This window comes from Branchiostoma floridae, chromosome 2, assembly GCF_000003815.2.
Source record: "Branchiostoma floridae strain S238N-H82 chromosome 2, Bfl_VNyyK, whole genome shotgun sequence".
Lineage (NCBI taxonomy): Eukaryota > Metazoa > Chordata > Leptocardii > Amphioxiformes > Branchiostomatidae > Branchiostoma > Branchiostoma floridae.
The window spans coordinates 16,420,316-16,444,954 of NC_049980.1; the positions used below are offsets into that span (position 1 = coordinate 16,420,316).

The 24,639-nt window shown below is 43.1% G+C and overlaps 1 protein-coding gene across 2 annotated transcripts in view; it reads right to left on the bottom strand.

Annotated features, from left to right (window-relative positions):
* The window catches only part of LOC118409552 (mucin-5AC-like), a 47,855-nt gene that overhangs the window by 14,735 nt on the left and 8,481 nt on the right, over positions 1-24,639 (bottom strand). Inside the window, exons 13-55 of one of the 2 annotated variants that reach the window (XM_035810655.1) lie at positions 24,072-24,254; positions 23,699-23,821; positions 23,059-23,257; positions 22,649-22,816; positions 22,026-22,263; positions 21,411-21,713; positions 20,937-20,983; positions 19,543-19,715; positions 18,993-19,196; positions 18,602-18,736; positions 18,189-18,316; positions 17,738-17,868; positions 17,296-17,438; positions 16,767-16,897; positions 16,192-16,408; positions 15,500-15,650; positions 14,676-15,218; positions 13,987-14,500; positions 13,522-13,724; positions 12,979-13,332; positions 12,506-12,811; positions 11,978-12,163; positions 11,586-11,858; positions 11,238-11,390; positions 10,603-10,908; positions 10,114-10,266; positions 9,586-9,891; positions 9,133-9,285; positions 8,602-8,907; positions 8,275-8,438; positions 7,410-8,121; positions 7,067-7,188; positions 6,626-6,771; positions 6,140-6,327; positions 5,721-5,849; positions 5,204-5,394; positions 4,669-4,843; positions 3,987-4,487; positions 3,298-3,854; positions 2,890-2,989; positions 2,629-2,745; positions 2,265-2,384; positions 38-395 (exon numbers count right to left, since the gene is read on the bottom strand). In XM_035810655.1, the coding sequence (XP_035666548.1) occupies positions 38-395; positions 2,265-2,384; positions 2,629-2,745; positions 2,890-2,989; positions 3,298-3,854; positions 3,987-4,487; positions 4,669-4,843; positions 5,204-5,394; positions 5,721-5,849; positions 6,140-6,327; positions 6,626-6,771; positions 7,067-7,188; positions 7,410-8,121; positions 8,275-8,438; positions 8,602-8,907; positions 9,133-9,285; positions 9,586-9,891; positions 10,114-10,266; positions 10,603-10,908; positions 11,238-11,390; positions 11,586-11,858; positions 11,978-12,163; positions 12,506-12,811; positions 12,979-13,332; positions 13,522-13,724; positions 13,987-14,500; positions 14,676-15,218; positions 15,500-15,650; positions 16,192-16,408; positions 16,767-16,897; positions 17,296-17,438; positions 17,738-17,868; positions 18,189-18,316; positions 18,602-18,736; positions 18,993-19,196; positions 19,543-19,715; positions 20,937-20,983; positions 21,411-21,713; positions 22,026-22,263; positions 22,649-22,816; positions 23,059-23,257; positions 23,699-23,821; positions 24,072-24,254 (10,010 nt within the window). Of the gene's footprint in view, positions 1-13; positions 396-2,264; positions 2,385-2,628; positions 2,746-2,889; positions 2,990-3,297; positions 3,855-3,986; positions 4,488-4,668; positions 4,844-5,203; positions 5,395-5,720; positions 5,850-6,139; positions 6,328-6,625; positions 6,772-7,066; positions 7,189-7,409; positions 8,122-8,274; positions 8,439-8,601; positions 8,908-9,132; positions 9,286-9,585; positions 9,892-10,113; positions 10,267-10,602; positions 10,909-11,237; positions 11,391-11,585; positions 11,859-11,977; positions 12,164-12,505; positions 12,812-12,978; positions 13,333-13,521; positions 13,725-13,986; positions 14,501-14,675; positions 15,219-15,499; positions 15,651-16,191; positions 16,409-16,766; positions 16,898-17,295; positions 17,439-17,737; positions 17,869-18,188; positions 18,317-18,601; positions 18,737-18,992; positions 19,197-19,542; positions 19,716-20,936; positions 20,984-21,410; positions 21,714-22,025; positions 22,264-22,648; positions 22,817-23,058; positions 23,258-23,698; positions 23,822-24,071; positions 24,255-24,639 lie in introns of both variants that reach the window. The other variant, XM_035810654.1, reaches the window with a different exon arrangement.

Sequence of the window (24,639 nt, forward strand, 5' to 3'; positions counted from 1 at the left end):
TGTTTGGGATATGGTACTGGTGGTTGGTGGGGTCTTCCCAGTGGTGGTCTCATGGACTGTTGTTTGGGATATGGTACTGGTGGTTGGTGGGGTCTTCCCAGTGGTGGTCTCATGGACTGTTGTTTGGGATATGGTACTGGTGGTTGGTGGGGTCTTCCCAGTGGTGGTCTCATGGACTGTTGTTTGGGATATGGTACTGGTGGTTGGTGGGGTCTTCCCAGTGGTGGTCTCATGGACTGTTGTTTGGGATATGGTACTGGTGGTTGGTGGGGTCTTCCCAGTGGTGGTCTCATGACCAGTTGTTGGGGATATGGTACTGGTGGTTGCTGGGGAGACTCCTGTTGTTGTGGGTGGTGAAGGCTTACCTGTGGTGCTGACAGTTGAGGTCTGAATGGCTGAAATAAGAATGAAGGTGTTGTCATATGATAAAACAAAACTGAAAATTGTAACGGGAGGTGCCCCAACACGGTACGCTTTTTCTTGCGCTCAAACTCATGGCGCTCCATCGCTAGTTGCCTGAGAGTGGTCAAATTTTGATGACTGAATTTTTTACTCATAGATTTGAACAACATACTTGAACAAGAAATGCATTCATGTGGTTCATGAACCTTTCGCGCTGCGTGTTACAAGCGGCAAACACTGAGAGACAATTTCGTGTATGTAACCTTCCAATTTTGTGCTACGCTGGACAGTGTGCCTAACTCGGTATTTTTTTTTTATATTTTGCTCTCTTCAGAAGTAAGTGGTAAATTTAAGTACACAGAAAAAAATTAATAGTATGATATTTTAGCTTTCTTTTGACAGTAAAATCGTGACTATATGTACTTCTTGTCTCACATGAGGAGGGCTGTACCTAGAACAATCCAGCTGATTTTTTACGGGCAATGGGCTGAATGCACTGATTGTGAATGCCCGACTGAAAAAAAACATTACGAAACTAGAGTTCGGCGACCTCATACCTCCATGAAAATTTAGAGCTTTCGTAAATTTCATGCAATTGACTAGCACATTAACATAATTTATGCATGGTATTGTTCATCATTGACTAACGTACACATGTCACAATTATAAAATTCCCATTATTAATCATAAAGCGTTTTTGCAATTTTTACATAAATTATGCAAATAAGTTCCTCATTACCATATTTGGTATCTGCTTATATTCCACCTATCATAGTTAACGTGTTACATTTATTGAAGTCCAGTTATTGAAAACAATGGAATTATACAATTTCCTCATTAATCATGCAAATTAAGTCCTCATTTGCATAAAATGTATATCATTATGAACATATTTGCCTAAGGTACCCGCATGCCTAGTATGATGCCAATCCATCAATCCTTTCTGCAGTTATCCTCTTTAGAATGTCTTGACAAAAACGCCCCTGCAGTTCAGCAATTAAATGTTAGGGGGCTGAAACCTACCCCACTTTGTCATGACACTGCAAGCTATCTACCAGCCAAATGTCAAGACCATATCACATCCAGGACAAGAGATACATATGCGGACACACAGACACACACACGCACAAACACACACACAGACACACTCAAAACTATACCTCCATTTTTTCATGGAGGTAAAAACGACACCGCCAACATCAAGAAAACTCCGTCTGATTATATGAAAATATCATCTACATCTCTCTGTCAAGTCTTATTTTCATAGACAGCACGAATCATTTGTTACAGTCAAATAAATCTTTGGAGCGTACTCTAGTCTGCCACCTTCACGGCCACACTCCCTTGGGAGTACAATGGTGGCAATGTTTATGTCGCTTCCTTTTGGTTGCTTTTCTACTCAACAAACATTTGAAGACCCATATTCATAGTGTTTTATGGAGCTTTATTTATGTGTATCATGGCAGTTGTATGACTGCTTGGATGAGTTCGTATAGTTAGCGACACGAGCCGCCAATACGCAGAGGCCGGTGACCGCAGTGAGTCAGCACTGTCAACATTACTGTTAGAATTCTGCTCTTAAAAAAACATGAAGTAAATATGTTAAAGTATACTTGGAATGCAAATTAAAGCTGTGTGCATGGACTTGGTTTATTTACCTTTGTAATCAGCATAGTGAGTGGCAGCAAACACGGTGTACTTATGGATAATAAGATCAGCAAAAAAGCCGTACCGTCTTACGACGGGGACCGTCTTAGGGCAGCCCCCGTTACTCATATTTAAAAAAAAAGCTTTAAGAGTCTGTGCACTCATCTTACTGCACTTTTTGTATGTTTGAAGACAATTTGTCAAGTTGAACATACCAGTGGATGTGAGCAGTGTTGATGTGCTGACTGGGTTAGTGGCTGTGGTTGTGACCACACCTGTGGTGCTGGACCCTTGGGTGCTGGTCGTGCTGTATGTGCCAGGTGTTGTCTCCTTACCTGCAAGTTATTCACAAGTAAAACCAGCAACGTTCTGTTAATGATAATTGGGATATCTCTACAGCATTGTTATCAGTTTGTGGTTGCAAGGTGACATATCATTATAGATTTCAAATCCTTACTAGCTTATTCAACAGTTAGAATACAGTGTACATGTATGTAGCATGAGAGCTGTTCACTTCCCGATTGACCAGTACATTGTACAAACTTTGAGGCAATTTGATGATAGAACGTGAGTGCATACCAGTAGTTGTTGAGGAGATGGTAGTTGTTGGCTTGCTTACACCAGTGGTGGTTGTCACTCCTGTGGTTGGAGCCTGAGTGGTTGTAGTGGTCTCTGCACTGACTATGGTGGTTGGCTCTGTGTGGTTAATAAGTAAAAAATTATCAATTGATTCCAATTATAGAATATGGGATTTGATGACAGTTATGTTTGGTATAGTGTGTTTAGGACAAAACTGTTTATTTCAAAAGTTCAACATGAAATGGATTTAATGATACTTACCCACACCACAGTCACAGAAGAACCTGATCTCATAGTCATGGCAATCTTCTGTGTTCATGTCATTGCTGCAGATAAGTCCATCATCAATGCTACAGATCACCTGAAAAAAAGAATCAGAGTTCACCAGCTAGACAATGTCATTTTGTTTAGATCTAGAATTTAATTAGCTGGACTCAACTGCAGCAAAGCATTCTTGATCTAACCACTGCCAGAAATCTGCTCCGATCCAAGACATTTCAGGATGACATAATCTTTTGTCAATACAATGTCTATTGCTTTGTTGCATTTAAAAAAATCTTTGCTTTAGACAGATGGCACTTGGAAAATCTCTGAAATAGATCACATTGACTCAGAGACTGTAATCACATAATGTTAAATGGGGGTTACATGCATATATGTTAACAGTACCTTTTGCCCTGACTGGTCAGATGGTGTGTGGTCATCAACTGTACGACACTCCACCGACACTATCATGCCATTGTCACAGAACATGTATTTGTCACGGAGGTTATCCAGAGTTTCAAAGTCTCCACCATTGATGTGAGTCGGATAGAAGACATTCATCCAGGGGGTCCAGTAGTCGACATCAGCCTCACAGCCCTTCAGGGTGGTCATGAGCACCTGTGTGGGGACAGGAGTTGGAGGGTGGGGGATCAGTATGGGAGGCTTCTCTGTCCCTTCCGGAAAGGTGTTCCATCCTGGTCCCGTAGGCTGGAATGTGACTTCCTCTTCACCTCCAGTAGGTCCAAATTGAGCTGGAAGGGTGGTGGGAAGTGGAGATGTTCCCTCAGGTTGGTTCTGTTTTGTGGTAGTAGTCATGGTGGTGGGTTTGCCAGGAGTAGTGACTCCAGTTGTTGTGGACACACCAGTTGTTGTAGTCTCTGCTGTTGTTGTTGTTGTTCCAGTAGTAGTGATGGGCTTACCAGTTGTGAAAGTTTCTGCAGTTGAAGTGGTAGTTGTCTTGCCTGTAATGATACATACAGTGTGAAAAGGCAACCTAATCTCCTGAAAGACAGTGCATGAGTCAGGGATTGTATAAAGTACAACTAATTTGAAGTCAATGCTCCAATATTATTTACAACATCAAGTAACCTTACCTGTAGTGGTGGTTTCCCCAGTTGAAATTGTAACACCAGTGGAAGTGGTAGCAACTGTAGCCGTGGTCTCAGCAGTTGTGGTTGTGGTGGAACTTGGGATTTCAGCTGTAGTGGTTGGTGTTTCCTTGCCTGTGGTTGTAGTTTCACCTGTTGAAGTTGTAACACCAGTGGAAGTGGTAGCAACTGTAGTCGTGGTCTCAGCAGTTGTGGTTGTGGTGGAACTTGGGATTTCAGCTGTAGTGGTTGATGTTTCCTTGCCTGTGGTTGTAGTTTCACCTGTTGAAGTTGTAACACCAGTGGAAGTGGTTGCAACTGTAGTCGTGGTCTCAGCAGTTGTGGTTGTGGTGGAACTTGGGATTTCAGCTGTAGTGGTTGGTGTTTCCTTGCTTGTAGTAGTTGTTTCCCCTGTTGTAGTAGAAATGCCTGTTGAGATTGTGCTTGCCATAGTTGTGGTCTTAACAGTAGAGGTGGAACTTGGGATTGCAGGCGGAGTAGTTTCGACTAGGGAAAAGCAGGTAAAACAACATTTATCCTAAACCTAAACATTATCACAATTTATCTACAGTAATTCAATTCAGCAATTGTTCCTAATTGCCACCTTAACAGTTGGATTACAATCAGAATTAGTTTATTAGATCGTAGCAGCCAAGTAATTTGAGGGAAATGACAAAAAGACACATACCACCACAGTCACAGAGGAAGCGGATTTCGTAGTCATAGCATTCCTGAATTCCTGAATTGGGGTCCTGGTCTTCAGCATGGCAGATCAGACCGACATGTTCATCACAGGTCACCTTCTGGCCTCCCTCTTCAGCCGAGACCTGCGTGCTAAAGACTCGGCACTCCACATCTTCCACCTGATGGACATGCAGACAGTACATATGTCGAATGGTGTCATGTAGAATAAATGCTGTCACTCAAGTTGACTTTCCAATTTCTGACACACAAGCCCATGGCATGTTCTTTACAAGATTGGTATGTTATAAGATACTGTAATTGAGTGGCCATATTATGATTCACATGTATGTTTTCATGATGGCTCTGCAGTCATTGTAAACTGTTGATGCCCTTGATAATGCTCTTGTATATGCCCTTGAGAAAAATACCTATTATGCTTTCTTGAAAGCTGTTTGTTGTGTAAGAATAATCGTATTAAGTTGTCAAACTAACATTGAATTGACTAATAAGTACACATTTCTTGGTGTGCTAAGGCATACCCTGAATGGTCCACAGAATGTGTATTCCTCCCGTAGGTTGTTGATGAATTCCACATCATCACCATCATGGCTCGCAGGGCTGTCGATGTTCATCCATTCAGTCCAATAGTCATAGTCATGTTGACAGCCCATGCTGACAACGACATCTGAGGGGTTTGTTCCTGTTTGCACTGCAGTAGTTGGTGTAACTCCTGTTTATTGTGATGTACAAATAACATTATGGTATTTTGAAATATGTTAGTAATTTATGAGATGACTGAACTGTGATAATTGATTTCAAATGATTTTGCTCAAACTTTTAGTTTTTCTTTGAAAAAAGCACTTTCTGAACTTTGCTCTCTTCACCAAAGTTTTATAAAACCGTCAAATGAATATTACCTGGGTCTTAAGAAAATGTATTGATTTACATGTAATGCTACATTGCATCCTTGCTGTTAAAGGTATGAAAATGGATTGATGGTTATTGTTGATGTTAGATGTATGATAACACAATTGCAATTTTTTGTTTAATGCAGACCTGTAGTTGTTGATGGAGTCTTCCCAGTTGTTGTGCTAATGCCAGTTGTAGTTGTCACACCAGTTGTGGCTGTCTCAGTTGTGGCGGTCGTGGTGACATGTGTGGTGGTTGTTGGGGCCATGGTTGTTTCTGGGAAAATGAACCGATTTGGTTGAGATAAAGAATTATGTGTAAACAGTTACTGTGCACTACTTCTAGACAAATTTGTACGTCTTGGTCATTATCAACAGCTGCATTTTGCAAAATATCGAGCTGTGACTTTTATAATGTGAAAACAATACTGTTTGTTTTTGCTTCATTTCAGTTTGGATTCAAGATGGTTTGAAAATCTTTGCTGAACTTTTTGCAGTTAGATAAAGGATGACAAACCATGTCTACATTTACTCCATGTATTTGATAGAAAAGTTGTGCTTTCATACCTCCACAGGCACAGAAGAACCTGACTTCATAGTCATCACACAGATGGAAGGGTCCTGCCTGATCTGCATTAAGGCAGGTCAGGCCAACAGAAGCGTCACAAGTGACAGTTTGTCCAGTTTGACTGGCTGGCATGCTTGACCCGGTCACTCGGCACTGGACGTCAACAATCATGCCTTCGTCACAGAACCTGTTTGTGAAAACAGACAGTACCAATATTGTACATGTAGGTCCAATAAACTAATTTGCCATTTGGACAAGATATTATGTATCTGATGCAGATTACATGACAAAATTTATTTCATTGTGATTACAACAATTTTTGTAGCTTTCATGGTTCGTTCATAATCCAGTGTGTAGCAACATTGTACTGGTTTTAGGTCACTTAAGTTTTCTTTCAACTTGAAGATATTTTTTGGAAACTGGTTTCAATACATGATTTTAGGTGACACGTCATCCAGTGTTCGTTCAGGTGAAATTTAGATTACCTGTAGTATGGGCGGAGGCCCTGGATGGTCTCACTGTCCCCTTCTGTGCTGGGGCTGGGTGTGTTCACACTCATCCACTGGGTCCAGTATGGGTACTGGTGCTCACAGCCTACAAGTATCTGCTGTGCTGGGGTGGTCGAAGGTGTCTGTATATATACAAAAGAGTAAAAGTTTTAGCGTTTATTAAAACAGAAAAGGAGAAGAAAAAAAATTGTCTTCTGCACATAATTCATATTTCAAACATGGTGCACAATGTTACAATATGCATAGCTCACAGCAAATTGGGTGTATTGATTCATGTGACACATACTTATTACTTCTTGAGCAAGTCACAGTCAACCATGCAACGATCTTACCAAGTTTTCAAAAACGTTTTCTGCCTTTTATCGAAGACTAAGCATTGAAAAGTGTATTTCAAGAGTTACTGTTCTGTATGCTCACCGGAGGCTGGGTGTGGATGGTTGGGGTGACCGTTGGGGTGGATACTGAAGCTGTAGTTGTGGACAAAGTGGTTGAAGTCGGTCTTGAGGTCTGCAAAGTTGTCAGCATAGTTGTGGTGGGTCCTGCAAAATTTAAAGGAGAAGTTTATAGGAACTTGTATTAATCATTTATTACCAACATGCAACGATACACCTGGACATAAGTGAACTAGAAAAGTGGAAAATTGTTCGTAATCCTAAAAGCAACATTACTGCATACCTGTTGTTCTGTGGAATGATACAATTATCATTTAACAATCAAATCGAATAGCTACTTCTGTAATTTGAAAAAAAAATTAGGTTACCTCCACAACGACAGAAGAATCGAATCTCATAGTCGTAACAGCCCAAAGGATCAGTCTGGTACTGATTCTCGCAGATGAGGCCATCCTTGATATCACATGTCACTATCTGATGTACTTGGTCCAGAGGTATGTTGAAACCACCAGCTTCCCGGCACTCCACATCTACGATCATGTCAGGGCTGCAGAATTCATACATCTGCTGCAGGTTTGTGAGGGTCTCGTAGTCACCATTCAGACCGTTGGATGCTGGTTTGCCACTGTTCATCCACGTTGTCCACTGATTCTTACACTCAGTAGTCTGGGCAACGGTTGTGGTGATGGTTGCTGTTGAAGTAGGGGTCTGCTTGGCTGTGGTGGTTGCCTCACCTGTTGTAGTAACCGTACCTGTGGTGGTTGTTTCAACTGTTGGGGTCTGACCAGGTGTTGTGGTGGTCTCCACAGAAGAGGTGGTAGTGGGGGTTTGCTTGGCTGTGGTGGTGGTCTCACCAGTGCTTGTTGTTACTCCTGTTGTAGTAGCTGTACCTGTTGTTGTTGTCTCAACTGTAGAGGTTGGGGTGGGCTTTTCAGTTGTCGTTGTCTCACCAGTTGTCGTGGCCTTGCCAGTGGTGGTTGTTTCACCAGTACTTGTGGTGGTAGCTGTTGTTGAGGCTGTTCCACTGGTTGTCACTTCAACCTGCTCTGTAGGCTGATTAGGAGGATTTTCTGGAACATGCTGTGTGAATAGGAATGTTGGGTAACATTACACTACCATACGGATCTATGAAAAGCAAAAAATGCATGCAGAATCAGTGATTAGATTTCGTAGACCAATTATCAACAGTTGCTGCAAAGACTGCAAGCTATTATGTTCAGATTATGCAAGTACCGGGGTTCCTGTTGGTTTTACAGTTGTCATAAGTGGTGTTGTGACAGGACTGGCCCCTGTCGTGGTGCTGATACCTGTAGTTGGACTAACCCCGCTCGTGGTTGTTACACCAGTTGTGGTCGTTTCCACTGTGCTGGTGGTCTGCTGAGTTGTGGTTTCGCCACCTTAAGAGACAAGGGTAAACTTAGACTATATACAAATGACAATGACATTGTCCGGTTGATAGGTGAAGAAATGTACCAAAAATACCACTAAGGTATATAGTGCTGCACTTTTGTCCCCATAAACTGCTATAATATGTCAAATACTCCCAAACTATATACTTACAGTGGCAGAACACACTGATCTCGTAGTCCTGACATCCCTCTGGTTCGTTCATGGAGTTGCTACAGTGGAAACCAGTGTGTGTGTCACAAATCAGGCCCAGCTGGCCTGTGCTGCTGGATTCCACCTGTGACTCGATCTCCCGACACTGTATGTCTGCCACCATGCTCATGTCACCACCGCACAGGTTGAAGTGATCATCATGAGCCAGCACATTGAGGTACTCAAAGTCTCCATCTGTGCTGTCGCTCAGGTTGGGTTTGTGAGAACTGACCCAGGCCGTCCAGCCTTCAACACACACCTGGGCACCTGATGAATAACAAAAAAGGACATATGAAATGACTGATTTTTTTACACAAAAATATCACTTTTGCTTAGACAGTAATTGAATATTTTATGTGGTCTTGCTGGTTAGAAAGTATTCCTGATGGTTGTTAAAATGCACGAGTGGGGTAAGGTAGACCAGTGTTACCGGTACCACGTACAAGGGCCAGCATGCTGTTAAACATAACCACCCAAGAGTATCCAATTTACCTGTAGTTGTCACCCCAGTCGTTGTTGTTGTAGTCACACCGGTTGTTGTTGTCCTCCCTGTGGTGGTTGCAATGCCTGTGGTTGTAGCAGTCTCTGAGCCGGTTGTGGTTGGAGCAACTGTGGTGGTGGTCTGCTGAGTTGTGGTTTCACCACCTTAAAAGATGGAGATCATGGTTTTACTAAATCTTGTGAAGCAAGTTGACCATCAATTGAAAGTTAATGGATGACGAAAACAACAGGTAGTGGAATTCAGATCTTCTGGCAACAATATCCCACTCTTTATTCATCACCACACTGAATATGCCATTTTGCTACCTGTAATTTTAATAAATTAAAACATTGATGACATCTTCTTCCATTGAAGTTTTTTCATTTCAAAACGTTTGCATGGCATTTGCAGCTCTGTTTTTCGCTGTCTAACGCTGGCCAACGTCACAACGATGATGTACTTACAGTGGCAAAACACACTGATCTCATAGTCATGACATCCCTCTGGTTCGTTCATGGAGTTACTACAGAAGAAACCAGTGTGTGTGTCACAAATCAGGCCCAGCTGGCCTGTGCTGCTGGATTCCACCTGTGACTCGATCTCCCGACACTGTATGTCTGTCACCATGCTCATGTCACCACCGCACAGGTTGAAGTGATCATCATGAGCTAGCACATTGAGGTACTCAAAGTCTCCATCTGTGCTGTCGCTCGGGTTGGGTTTGTGAGAACTGACCCAGGCCGTCCAGCCTTCAACACACACCTGGGCACCTGATGAAGAACAAAAAGGCACATACGAAATGATTGATTTTGCTTTCACAAATATATCACTTTTGCTTAGACAGTAATCGAATATTTTATGTGGTCTTGCTGGCTAGAAAGTATTCCTGATGGTTGTTAAAATGCACGAGTGGGGTAAGGTAGACCAGTGTTACCGGTACCACAAGGGCCGGCATGCCGTTAAACATAACCACCCAAGAGTATCCAATTTACCTGTAGTTGTCACCCCAGTCGTTGTTGTTGTAGTCACACCGGTTGTTGTTGTCCTCCCTGTGGTGGTTGCAATGCCTGTGGTTGTAGCAGTCTCTGAGCCAGTTGTGGTTGGAGCAACTGTGGTGGTGGTCTGCTGAGTTGTGGTTTCACCACCTTAAAAGATGGAAATCATGGTTTTACTAAATCTTGTGAAGCAAGTTGTCCATCAATTGAAAGTTAATAGATGGTATGACAAAAACATCAGTTAGTAGAATTCAGACCTTGTGGCAACAAAATCCTACTCTTTATCCAACACCATGGACCACACTGAAAAAACCATTTTGTTGCCTGATCTATTGGTTACGGAATGAGGCAGTAGGGTGTAATTTTAAAACATTGATGACATCTTCTTCCATGGAAGTTTTTTCATATCAAAAAGTTTGCATGGCAACTGCAGCTCTCTTTTCCGCTGTCTAACGTTTGTCAACGTCACAATAAGGATATACTTACAGTGGCAGAACACACTGATCTCGTAGTCCTGACATCCCTCTGGTTCGTTCATGGAGTTACTACAGAAGAAACCAGTGTGTGTGTCACAAATCAGGCCCAGCTGGCCTGTGCTGCTGGATTCCACCTGTGACTCGATCTCCCGACACTGTATGTCTGCCACCATGCTCATGTCACCACCACACAGGTTGAAGTGATCATCATGAGCTAGCACATTGAGGTACTCAAAGTCTCCATCTGTGCTGTCGCTCAGGTTGGGTTTGTGAGAACTGACCCAGGTCGTCCAGCCTTCAACACACACCTGAGCACCTGATGAATAACAAATAGGCACATACGAAATGATTGATTTTTTTTTACAAAAATATTACTTTTACTTGAACAGTAATCGAATGTTGTATGCGGTCTTGCTGGTTAGAAAGTGTTTCTGATAGTTGTTACTAATGCACGAGTGGGATAAGATAGATACGTGTTACTGGTACCACAAGGGCCGACATGCCGCTTGGACAGCAATCAGATATTTTATGCGGTATTGTTGCTGATGGTTATTAAAATGCATGGATTGAATGGTGTAAGAAAGGTAAGTGTTACCACAATAATCGACATGCTCCTAAGCATAACCACGCGAGTGTCCAATTTACCTGTAGTTGTCACACCAGTTGTTGTTGTAGTAGTCATACCAGTTGTTGTTGTCCGCCCAGTGGTGGTTGCAATGCCTGTGGTTGTAGCAGTTTCTGAGCCCGTTGTGGTTGGAGAAACTGTGGTGGTGGTGTGCTGAGTTGTAGTTTCCCCACCTTAAATGGAATGGTTTTCATTTGGTTTTGTACAGCAAAGATCTTTATCGCGGCTGAAGTCGTTGTACTAACTGTTGAGCTGATGGTCGAATTGTAGAAAATAACCTCTATAAGATTTGCATGGTCGAACTTTATAGACTTTGCCATTACTATATATGATATGAGACACAAGTTTAAAAAGAGTCCATGGCATACCTGGTCCACATTCACAGAAGAAGCGAACTTCATAGTCCAAGCAAGCCTGTTGATCAGTGTTGGCACAAACCAGACCTATCTGTGAATCACAGATCACCTTCTGCCCTGCATCCTCGGGAGTATTGTGTATGCTGACCACACGACAATCTATGGCAGTGATCATGTTGTTTTCACAGAAGGAGTACTTTGTTCGCAGAATCTCAATGGTGTCGATGTCGCCCTGGCCGTTTCCAGGATGGCCGACACTCATCCACTGCGTCCAGAAGTCACGATCTATTCAAAGAAAAATCAGGAATACAGCTTTCATTGAGTTAAAATGTTAAGAATTTTTTTGGCACATTAATAATCCAACCAAGACAAGTTTTTTTACAATATGTCACAGTGTTGGATACCTGGATATTCGCACAGTGGTGGCAGGGTCATTTGTGTCGTCGGTATGGTAGTACCAGGCGAGGTAGTCTGGTACGCTGTTGATGTCACCGGCGGTTGGTTTGGCTTTGTCGCCTGGGTAGTTGGTTTCAGGGTTGTCGTGGTGGTAGTGACAGTAGAAGTTGTTGTTTGAGTAGTGGTTGGCACACCTGACCACGAAAACAATTAAGAAAAAAGATATCATCATTATCATCAGTGCTGGCACTGTCTTAAATGATATTATGCAAGACTATGTATGATATTTCCTGGTCTTGTAAATCAATTGCTTCAGTCTACTGTATCTGCTGATTGAACACAGAACCATTATATTAAGTGTAAACAATATGTTAAACTACACATATTGATATTTTCATATACCTGTACTTTGTTACTTCATTTATATCCACTTGTTTGTATGTATGTATGTGTATATATATGTATAGATATAGAAGACCTTACGAAAGACTTGACAATAAAGATGATCATACTCAAAACGAAAATAGGAAACTCACATTGGCAGAGCACACTGATTTCGTAGTCCATGCATCCTTCTGGATGATTCATGGAGTTGCTGCAGGCGAAACCAGCATGTGTGTCACAAATCAGACCCTCCTGGCCTGTGCTGCTCCAATCTGCCTGTGATTCGACCTCCCGACACTGTATGTCTGCCACCATGCTCATGTCACCACCACACAGGTTGAAATCATCAGCAAGGGCAAGCAGACTGAGGTCCTCGATGTCTCCATCCATAACATCACTAAGATTGGGTTTATGAGAACTGACCCATGTCGTCCAGCCATCCACGCACACCTTATGAGCTGCAGTGAAAAAAGGTAACAATTACGGTTCCGTTCATTCTTTTGTTTATATTGATGATAATAACGCAGTACTAACTATGAAGAGACAGATAAGAAAAGATCAAATCCTTTACAGTAAAGTATACCAATTGAAGATACTTAGTTCTGTCCGAAATCCGAGTACTTACTTGTGCCTTCCTGGGTAGTTGTAGTAGTTTCAGATGTGACAGGTGTCTTTGTACCAGTAGTTGTAACAGCACCTGTTGCTTCCTCGGTTGTGGTTGTTTCAGCGACAGTTGTTGTTGGAGGTGTCTTGGTGCCAGTGGTTGTGGCTGTCCCTGTTGTTGTTGTTTCCCCAGTTGTTGTAGCATGTTCAGTACTGGTCGGGTGTGGTTTGGTGGCTGTGCCGGTAGGTTTGGTTACCTCGGCTGTTGTGGTACCGGCAGCGGTTGTGGTGGTTGTCGTAACTCCTGTTGTGGTACTGGTTCCTGTGGTACTGGGTTGGATGGTGCTCGTAGCTGTACCAGTTAGTGTGGTCGATTCTGATGACGGAAAATGATTATAGCTATGATGTATGAAAATGACTCATCTTGGAGAAACTCCACTTTTGAACAGGCATTTATATCTAATGCTTAGTCTATCTGATCTATCATAGTATCTGAGATGGACATCCAAGAGAGAACGATGGATGATAATCTAAGACAAGTAGTTGTATAGGTAGAGAGACTTACCAGGGCCACATTCACAGTAGAACTGGACCTGGTAATCCCGGCAGCCCAGTATGGGGTTGTCTTCATTCAGACAGATGAGACCATGTGTTGTGTTACAGGTCACAGTCTGCCCAATGGACGGGACAGTGAACATGCCGGACCCAAATACCAGAGAACACTGTACGTCAGTGATCATCTCATTGGGACAGAAGCTGAAGTGCTCTCTGAAATAGACCAAAACAAAACACATCAAATAGGGTCATTTGTGATTAATGAGAATAGATGTGTAAATGAGAATAGACTAGACAATGCAAAATGACGCCTCTGGGGTAGATTTGATCCGAAAAAACAAGTATCTTACAAAATCCGGGATAAGTTACTTATTTGGGACATATTTCCGGTATGTAGATGGAGGCACAGGCTGGAACACCTATTGGCTTTGTCCTCATGATCAACAGACACACACTCGCGCTTGAGCCCACCTACCTCAAGTTGTCAATGGTTTCGAACTCGCCACCTTCGCTGTCCTGGGTAGGAATTCCTGAGCTCATCCATGAGGTCCAAGCATTTCCATTTGGCACCGGACAGAGCTGGGGCTTGTTGGTGACTTCGAACTGGACGGGCTTTGTTTCCGAAGCTGGACTCGTCGTTTCGGTAGTTGTTGTGAGAGGTGTTTTCGTGCCAGTGGTTGTGGCTGTCCCAGTTGTTGTGGTTTCCCCAGTTGTTGTAGCATGCTCAGTGCTAGTTGGTTTAGGAGTGGTAGCTGTGCTGGTAGGCTTTGTTTCCTCAGCTGTTGTTGTGACAGGTGGCTTGGTGGCAGTGGTTGTTGCTGTCCCAGTTGTTGTAGTTTCTCCAGTTGTTGTAGCATGCTGAGTGCTAGTCGGCTTAGGGGTGGTGACCGTACTGGTAGGCTTTGTTACCTCAGCTGTTGTGGTACTGGCAACGGTGGTGGTAGGTTTAGATATACCTGTTGTGGTGCTGATCCCCGTGGTGGTTTGTTCTGTAAGCGTGAAAGGAAATTAGCAATGAACTATGCATTGTGAAAAGTTAAGATGTTGAAATATTGTTCAAGTTAATGATACATAATTGAAATCTTGCAGTATCTATTGATGTTATCATATTAAAACATCCACTGTCCAACCAAAGTAACTGCTAAGCGCTTTCTTTATTCTTACCTCCACAGGCACAGAAGACTCTGATTTCGTAGTCATAGCATGTCTGTGATAGCTGCCAGTCGTTGATGCAGATGAGACCAGTGTTGACATCACATGTGATCTTCTGTCCAAAACTTTCGGCTGGTAAGCCAAAGCCAACCACTTGACACTCCACTTGTGTAATCATGTTGTCCTCACAAAAGACGTATTTCTGATGCAGTGCTTCCAGCGTCTCGTATTCACCTCCATCTCCATCTGTGGGAGTGTCGACATTCATCCACGGTGTCCAGGCATCAGCACCGGCAACGGGACATTCCATAGGCAGGGAGAAGGGCTTTGTGGTCGCGGAGGATGTTGAAGTTGTGAACGTGGTTGTCGTCGGGGGAGGTGGCTTTGCTGTAGTCTTGCCTGTTGTTGTTAACATCGTTGTTGTAGGGTGGATAGTGGTTGTGGACTCCTCGGTGTTGGCTGTAGTCGTGGGTGGCGGTGGCTTTTCTGTTGTAGTAAATGCGGTTGTGGTGGGCTTCACCGTCGTGGTTACTTGCTGTGTCGTTGTGGGCAGCTCTAAAATTATATTATGATACATGTAGTGAACATTCATTTCCACATATGGTTTGATTGCTTTACGCAGTAGGACCGCTTCTCGCCATTCGCAATTCCAGTATTTTTATACATGTATATCTTTAGAAATATTTCATATATGGCTTTGATATTCTCACCAAGCACCATTGATACTTACTGAAAAATGATTTACCATTATACCTTGGGCGAATGGTTACTATTCAGCATTAATTACCTGCAACCAGTGACAAATGTGTTTTTGTGCACACACATAAAGCCCATACCTCCGCACTTGCAGAAGAATCTGATGGCATAGTCGTAGCAGGCTGGGGGCAAGGTGGATTGGTCGTTGTTGTTGCATACCAGACCCACTGTTGTGTCACAGGTGACGACCTGACCTGTATTCTCTGCATACAAGTTACTATGACCGTTCACCTGAATGTAAAAATGGGAAGTTTCATGATTCTTATTGGAGATATAACAGAATACTAATCTGGATAGAATTTTTAGCTCAAGAGTTTGCAGTACCTACGTTGGCGACATTCATCAATGATTCATTCTTTAACGGCGTAGTCACATTTGCCGCAGGCCCTCGTAGGATTTTGAAGAATGTTTAAGCAGGCTGTACAAAACGGAAGCAACCGCCGACAAGGATCTGCGACAGTTTTTTTCCTTCCGCAACAAGACTGAAATTTGTAAGACACATGTTCAACAATCCAAATAATGTCCTCAGTTTAATTTTTGATCGTATGAATTGATGACCATACGACGAAATGTGACCGTGTCTTGAATAACTCCAACTACGGTATTTGATAATCACACGCATGTTTTCTGGAAAAGAGGACGTTTAATTTGTTATCAACTGAATGGCCACACACAGATTATTTCCGCACGTTGTAGATGTAGGAAGATTTCCGCAAACGAATTTACGGTTCTAGTGAAGGTGTATTTGTACTTCCGTAGAAATCTTTCTCACCTTGCACTCCACAGAGACGATGTCGTCATTCTCGCAGAAGACATACTTGTACCGCAAGTCTTCAATGGTCTCATAGTCTCCGCCGCTCACTGGCGTGGGGTATCCAACATTCATCCATTCAGTCCAGTAGTCGTAGGGCTGCACACACTCAGCGTCCAGAGCAACAGGCGGGGTCGTAGTTGTGGATGGTGTTGGAGTGGTGGTTGTTGTTGTTTGCCTGCAATTTATGTAGAATAGAATGGGAAACGTGAGAATTTCTGATACGAGAGATATGGCATTGCCACCAACTTACTGCAAATTCACCTGTAAGATCTTAATTTTTTTAGCAAATTTTCATCAGAGTGAGAAAATATGAAATTGTTGGTAGACAATCCTGAATTACTTCTCTAACGAAGTATCATTGTATGCTATTTGTCAATTTCTCCCCGTCGTTTTGTTTTAGCCCCATCTTTACTTCAGCGTCATGTGACACACAATCATAAATCCTCAGACTATGTTGTCGTACTTATTTTGCAATGAACACAATGAACATGGGGTTTTCATTAGTAAGATAAAAAGAAGCACAATGTACTGACATAGTAGTGGTTGTGGGGACAGATGCGAATCCTGTGGTGATACTAGCTGTGGTTGTTGGCGGAGCTGGTGTGGTCTCCTCCTGGAAGCACTCTGTCTCCAGCACGCAGGAGACGCCGTTCACTCCCACAACCTATGACAACATAGTCACGATGTCTACATTATACAGCGCATTATGTTGAGGCCTTTTATACAATATCATGGTTGAAGCTGTCCATGCTAGATGATATTGAAAGTTACAACACGTAACCAGAATGTAATTATAATGCGCACATGGTGTATAATTGGTCAACGTTTCACTAGAGAGAGAACCGCTTGCTTGCTTACGACGACTCACTATGTGAACCTATATACGGAATGTTAACGTTATAGCCTATACATGTACGCGAACACGACCTTATACGCGTTTGTCCCGGTGACGTGCTAACGTAAGGTTAGCACTATAAATGAATGCGACTACATCTGATGAACAGCTGAGTTATCGACAGCTCTTTTCTCACAAATGATACATGAAAATATTGAACAACTTACAAATCCTGGAGGACAGGCGCAGCCCTCGACACAGGTGTCGGTGCAGTTGGCGGCGATCTCAGAGTAGTTCTCCAAGTTGTCACAGGTTTTGGGGCAGGAGGAACTGCAGGCTACGTACAGCATGCCATATTCACACTGCATGGCTGTACGGTAAAGGAAACAACTACATATCACTGAAGGTTTTGCTGTACGTGATCATAAAAAATGTTTAAATTTGTGTTGATAACGTTTTGTTTTGGTGACAATTTGAGGCATTTAACCCTGTCGTAAAACGCTGTGGATCGCTGTAAATTGAAGACCATCGGGGATGCTTTAAAATCAAACAATATGTTTAGCATCTTATATCATATGGAAAAGTACTATTCTATTCTATTGCGACAGAGCAACGTTTGGAAACATAGTGATGCAGTGTTCACTTGAGATTTGTGAGATTCCAACTTACGGCAGATCTCCTGTTCGCGCCATTTGATGGGCACACCGGCCAGGTTACACTCCTGAGCGTAGGCAGCGATGGCCGTACACAGACACTCACAGTCACCCCCGCTGTCACAGCCACAGGCGTCATACACACACCTACAGGGCAAGGACGGGGACCGTGAGAGTTTCTATTTTCGTTTGTACTCACAGATTAGTAAATTTGGTGTGCATATTAGGGAAGCGTCCAATCATTTATTTTATCATTCGTTACTGGTCCACTGACAAATTCCAAATCATGAAGTTGTCAGATGATTCAACATGATTACTGATATTGTGCAATCACAGTCCAGAAATACTTTGCCTCAACACTTTTCTGTTCAACACGTACTGATGATGTTCGCTCAGTAGACACGTACATCTATGAGCAAGTATTTCTTCATACAGATTTAAGTTGTTGAAAGTTGAGTAGTACTGACTTGTCGTAGTACGGCTGGTAGGGGACCTCGCTGTGGCAGGGCCTGAAGATGTCAGACTTGAGGATGGCGCACTTCCGCAGAGCCCAGGCTTGCCTGTTCGGGTGGAGGGCGCAGGTGTCCTCTACGACCTGGTAGGTTGTCATAGATAATCAATGGATATTACGATGATGTTAACCACAGGGTACAATGTCTCTATATTCGCTTGAGATTGCGGAGTACCACCGGCAATTCCAAAGCTAAATCAACTGTATTGTTGAGATTCATATGTAGCAGATCCTTACTCCGTTCCTCGGTTTAAAAGCAACGAAGTTGACATGAACGTACTATAGTTGCAAGTGAAATCACAACATTAACAAGACCCGACTATCCCAACAATGCCTTCTCACGACAATTGTAACGTAACCTTCACTTACCACGGCATCCATGCAGTAGTCGTGAACTTTCCAGCTGTCACCGAAGGTGTTCGCCATGGTGACCGGGGGTCCGCCCATGGGTGTGGTGAAGTCGTCCATCTGGTTACCGTTAAAGTTACCACACAGACCCTCAACCTGGGGAATACAGGCATTCAGTTGTTAGTTGTAAACTTTGTTTCAAATTTCGAAAATGCCTCCTTCGGATTTCGTATGCCAACTAGAGTAGTGTGCAAAAACAATTTCAAATACCCTTTTCAATGGGGAGGATGTACTAAGCCCTGTGGCAGCTAGCCAACCAAAGCCTCATGTACTTGGGTGGGGATTTGTTAGAAGTAAAGACATAGAAAGTTTTGTGTGTGACTGGGGCTTTAGGTACTAAACTCAAACATACATATCCCTTCCATGCCGGCAGCAGCTTGATGTACACGCGTGTTCCCTTGTCCCACTGCAGGGTCAGGCCGATCGGCGTGCTGACGAACACGAACATGCCGGCCTGCCGGATGGTGAAGTCCGTTCCGTCGGCGGTGATGGGCTGGCCACGGACCAGAGAGAGCCTCTGCCTGTTGGCGCCGCTGCCCAGGGTGACGATAATGTTCTGTGGAAAATGACAAAAACAAGTTTATACAATTTCAAAAGCACATAAGAATTTTACCTTCTTGAAAATGTGTTGGTATACCCGACCACTTGGATTGCAAAGATTCTTTAGCCATGTTTTTTCGCACGCTTGCATCCGTTTGAGGATTCCCAGAGGCTGTCATCAGTGTAATCGAATTAACATGACTTAAATGAAAAGAACAAGAAACTCGTAAAAACTTTTAAGTATTTCATTGAGGTATGAGATTTTCGATGTCTTAATTGTTTTCAGCCTGTAGCTGAAGAGAATCGTAAGATACGATACCTCAGTTTGGATGATTACTCATGACAACAGAACGTTTTCTCACCTTGGTGCAGGTGACGCCGCTTGTTCCACAGGGGATGTTCTCTGCGGTGACGGAGAACGGAAGAGAGGCGCCGTCCTTGCTCTTGGCCAAGACATAGTCACAGTCTCCTTGGAACTCGTACATCTTCCCGTCAAACGTCTTGTAGTGGGGATCGCCGAACGTTGTGCAGATTCCTGAAGTACACATGTGGAAAATGCATATGTTGGCGAGAAACTATTCATGTGGGTAACTTGTGAAGAAACTATAATTACATGCTTGAAAAAAGCATGTACTGTTTCTGGTAGGGATCTTTGTGATTCCGGACCGATATCTCTAGAACCTCTGGATGGATTGCGATTTCCTTTGCTATGGGGATAGAGTGTGTGACCTATTGTGCTATTAAGTAGATTAGAAGTTTGCTGTTGTTTTGTGGTTCGTTTTTTAAAAAATATTTACACCCCTTTTCCTGATATGGAGTGATCTGGCCTCATTCCCTCTGTCTCAACCTCCTTGGGGACAGCTAACAGCTGTAACATGTGTTTTGAGTTTTCAGTAGCATGGGAGTGTGTGGAAGGGTCGTTTCCAGTGCTATATCTCCAGAACAGAAAGTGTGATTTACCTCCATGAAAAATGGAGGTATAGTTTTTGGTGTGTCTGTGTGTGTGTCTGTTTGTGTTTCCACATATTTGTGGTCAGCATAACTTTAGAACCTGTTGATGGATTGTAATGATATTTGGTATTTGGGTAGGTGTTTGGAAGACGAAGGTCAAAGTCAATTTTGGATCCCCTGGTGTGTGACCTTGGTACTGCAACAGAACTTGGATTTTTGTATCTTTTGACATGGATATGCTATGGTCTTGATTTTTGGTGGCACATAGCTTGTGGTGTAAGGAAGAAGTGTTGTATGTTTGGGCCCTCTAGCAGCTTGCTCTAGAACTGCTGGGGCATTCTGGTCAAAATCTTCCAAGGAGCAAAAAAGAGCAACTGTGACCATCGCTGTCACCTCTGTATGGTGTGAACCATTATATACACATTGAGATACAATGTATGTGCCAGGTGCAGGTGTAACAATAGGAAATAAAAATGAAATGGTGAGGACACCAGAAAGGTGTAGTTTTGGATCTCACTGTTTACCATAGGTAGATATATAACTTAAGAACAATGATGGAATAATTTTGCCAAACGTCAAACCATATCAACCCCCACAACACACCATACGCACCATCACAAAACAAAATATTTCAAGCAGGTTTGAGTTTTCAGACTCTTGTTAATCCTGGGATGTGTCCGTGTATTAAATCATAGAATTTAGTTTGTGAACGTTTTGATAAACGTGCCTATGTGAGTAGGACAAGAGGGATGGCTACGATATATTACAGTAGAAGACAACAAGGACACATAGAGGAAGTACAAACCTGCGCATTCGTTGACTTCACATACCCACTGTTGTCCGTTGCAGAAGCTGTAAGAAGCATGGAAAAGTTTTAAATTAGACACATTAGTATGCCCATTATGTTATTCAGAATCTTTGCAGACAGTCGTATTCATAGTTAATGTCTTTTGATGAAATATAATGTGTCCCATGGAGCCAGGTAGACTATCATAGCATTGTTTGAAACGTTTGGAGATACACCTTGGCATTGTTGCATCGTACATTTTAACAAATGCACTGTTAAATAAAAGACAGTGCCACTAGAGAAAGATCGCAGTGCGACCTGGCTGCGGCCTAAATTCGGCCCAAATTGGATTTGTGTAAGCATTGACTTCTGCGTAATTGGAATATCATGCAAAATATAAATATATGTCTGAAAAAACAACAAAAGATAAAAAGCGCTCTGTCAAATTACTCTGTTGAAGGATGATCACATCAATGCCAATGTCCTACCCACCAGGTGTTGCAGTCCAGCTGGATGGTGTGGCTTTGCTCGTAGCTCTGTCCACCATGGTAGCACGGGCAGTTCTGAGGCAGCACGCATGCGCCCGTCTCCTCGTCCCACACGGTGTCGTTCCTGCACTGGCACCCGGCGTGGCAGGTGATGGGGGCCTGTGACGTCACGCCCAGATGCATGTTTTTACAGGTGATCTGGTTTTCAACGACGCAGTTGGACCAGACTTGGTTGTCTGGACAGAGTGATGGGGACTCTTGCATGCAGTCCATCATCGTACATGCCCACTGGCCCTTAGCGCACATGCTGTGGAATATAATAAGTACATTGATTACCTTAAAATACTAAAGTACTTAATGGTAAACAAATTGCATTTTAGACTTTTTCAGGATGATTTTAGAAAAAACCCTGATCAATTGCAGGATCAGTTCAGTCTGTTATATCAAAATGATCAAAATCTCGTTTATGTTGTAACAAACAATATCAATATAGCTCTTCAGTTATAACAGGGACATCATTATTTTGCCAACTGAAGGTGACGTACAACTGGTAACTTTTGAAGACCCTGGACGGAAGTCAAACGACCTTACACTAGCAATCGGCACAGATCTCTCTCACCATGTGTTGCATCCCCGGTTAATGGACGCTCCATCCAGGTAGTGCTTGCCGTTCTCCATGCAGCCGCACTCCTCGGGAGGGACGCAGTGCCCCTCGTAGTCCAGGACGGTGCCCTCCGGACAGGCGCACCCCTCCACGCAGAATGGCTGGCACTCGACTCCCTCCAGTATGGACGCGCAGGTCGTCTGGCACCCGGGGTGACACTGGTCGTACACCAGCTCTCCGGAACAGGACACCTCTGAACGGTTCGGAAAGGTTGGGAAATCACTTAATAGAAAGGTTTTTATTTATAACCAAGATCCATATACAATCACACGACGTTTCGGGATCGTCTCAGGCCAATTGTGAGAAAGATTTACCTTGAAGAATGTGATCCCCTATACATATATATATATATATATATATATATATATATATATATATATATATATATATATATATATATATATATATATATATATATATATATATATATACATACATATATATATATATATATATATATATATATAGAGAGAGAGAGAGAGAGAGAGAGAGAGAGATAGATAGATAGATAGATAGATAGTTAGATCCTGGTGGTGCACATTGTTATCGAATGATGATCTATCTGTCCACTGACTCACCGCATCCTTCTGTGTTCTGTCTCCAGTCCAGCTCGACTCCCTTGGCGCCACAGGCCAGCGAGTAGTCGGACATGGCGTCGCACATGCTCTGTACGGAGTGGCCGCTGCCGCAGTAGTCAAACAGGCACCTGTCGTAGGACTCTTGCGGGTTCACGTAATTGTGACAAGCTTGGGTGGAGGGTAAGAAATATGTGCTTCAGTCTGAATATTCATCATTGAGTGCATATGGATTTCATGATCCATGGTTTGACGGGTCGACTCCGATATGGACATGAACAGATATAAGATGATGCAGCAGCGAGGTTTATGTTTCTGCAAATTTGGCTACCGAGTGGTCTCTTGACAAATGTAGCAAAACTTGTTTCGACAAAAGCTTCAACAACTAGCATCAGGTAGTGGATTAAACATACCAGTAAAGAAGGACCCCATGAGTTGTCCACAGTGCTGCTGTGCGGATGCCTTGAGCTGCAGGTAGATGTCACACGGGTGCATGGTCTCCTCTCCTGTCGGGACCAGGGGACGGTCCGCGCACATGTCGTCAGTCTTCCACTTGTTGGCGAAGGCGATCGGGTTGGTCTCGATGTCCCCGACTTTGGTGTAGAAATCATCCTAGAATAGTAGTAAATGTTGGATTCATTTTCTTTTGATTTCGAACATACAGTTGCAACACAAGTCTTTGCGGTACGTTCGAATTTACCACCACGGAACAAAAATTGCAAGTAAGGTAGATTGTGCAAGGTACAATTGTAGCAGTTGTTTTGTCATTGACACCAGGTAGATGATTTTTTTACGCTCATTGTACCATAACAGCGTGATGCTAAAATGAACAAATATGTACCATAGAGGCGAATACAAAACAGACTATAAAGCTCTGTATGTTATCCTGTTCAGTGACCAATCTACCAAGTGTTCTCATGGCTTACGTTTGTTCTTAATACCGCTTAATAACATTTACACTCTGCTACAGCTACTTTCCACCCCCATCTTGCAGTTTAAGTTTCGCTGACAATCGTTTCTTCGAGCGTTTTCAAAAGAAAATGTTGGTTTTACCTGCTGGTTGTAGTTGAAGGTGCCGCACAGACCCATGGTCCTGCCGACGAACTTGGGCGGGGCAGTGATGTAGAGACGGGAAACCCCGTCCCAAAGTACCCGCATGCCGTTGTCAAGGGTTACCTAGAAACAACTTTGCGTCATCGGGGGAGCATGTAAGTTGTAAATCCGTATCTTATTCAGCTGTACAGATTGACTCGTTCGTGGATATCGTTTACCTGAATGTCTTACCTTTATAAAGTACGTAATGCCATGTTTTCTGATTATTTATTTTGCCAACAATGCAACATGTTCGCCTTTTATGTTCATGCATCCATGTTGTAAGACAGTACAACAGGATTGCTGCTACCGAAACATCACCTAGTTAGAGTACCTTCTGGAAGATGGAAGTCGCTGTCTCGATGTACACGCCTGGCCCCCGGTGCGGCAGCCTGACGATGTCCTCCCCGTTCAGCAGCACGCTCTTCCCCTGCTTCAGCTTCAGCACCGTACCGCTGATCTTCACGGTCACGGACCGGGTACAGGTCAGCTGCCGGGTGGAGCTGGAGTCACACTCCTGAGGACAAGCAGGTTTGTGATAATGATTACATCAACGTAGCAGTCGGCAATCACAATCACAATGTTTACAGTTGCTCGTAACGCGTTAACGTGCTTAAACTATGAGGACATCATCGTTCTTAACATTAATCTTAATCAGCTATATCCCATTATTTCGGTTAATCAAAAGCTTAGGGTAAAGGAGATTAGGAATATAAGCAATTATCAATATGTTTATTGTGTAGAGTAGTACTTAAGACATCAAACTGACTTTCCATTACTTTCAAATAAGGCAAACCCCGCATCATTAAAGTAGTCTCAGACACGTATGCGACTTGTACGCTATCGTTATTTGTTGTTCAATTCAATTAACCCAAGGGCACGAATTTCCAATTAAGTTCCCA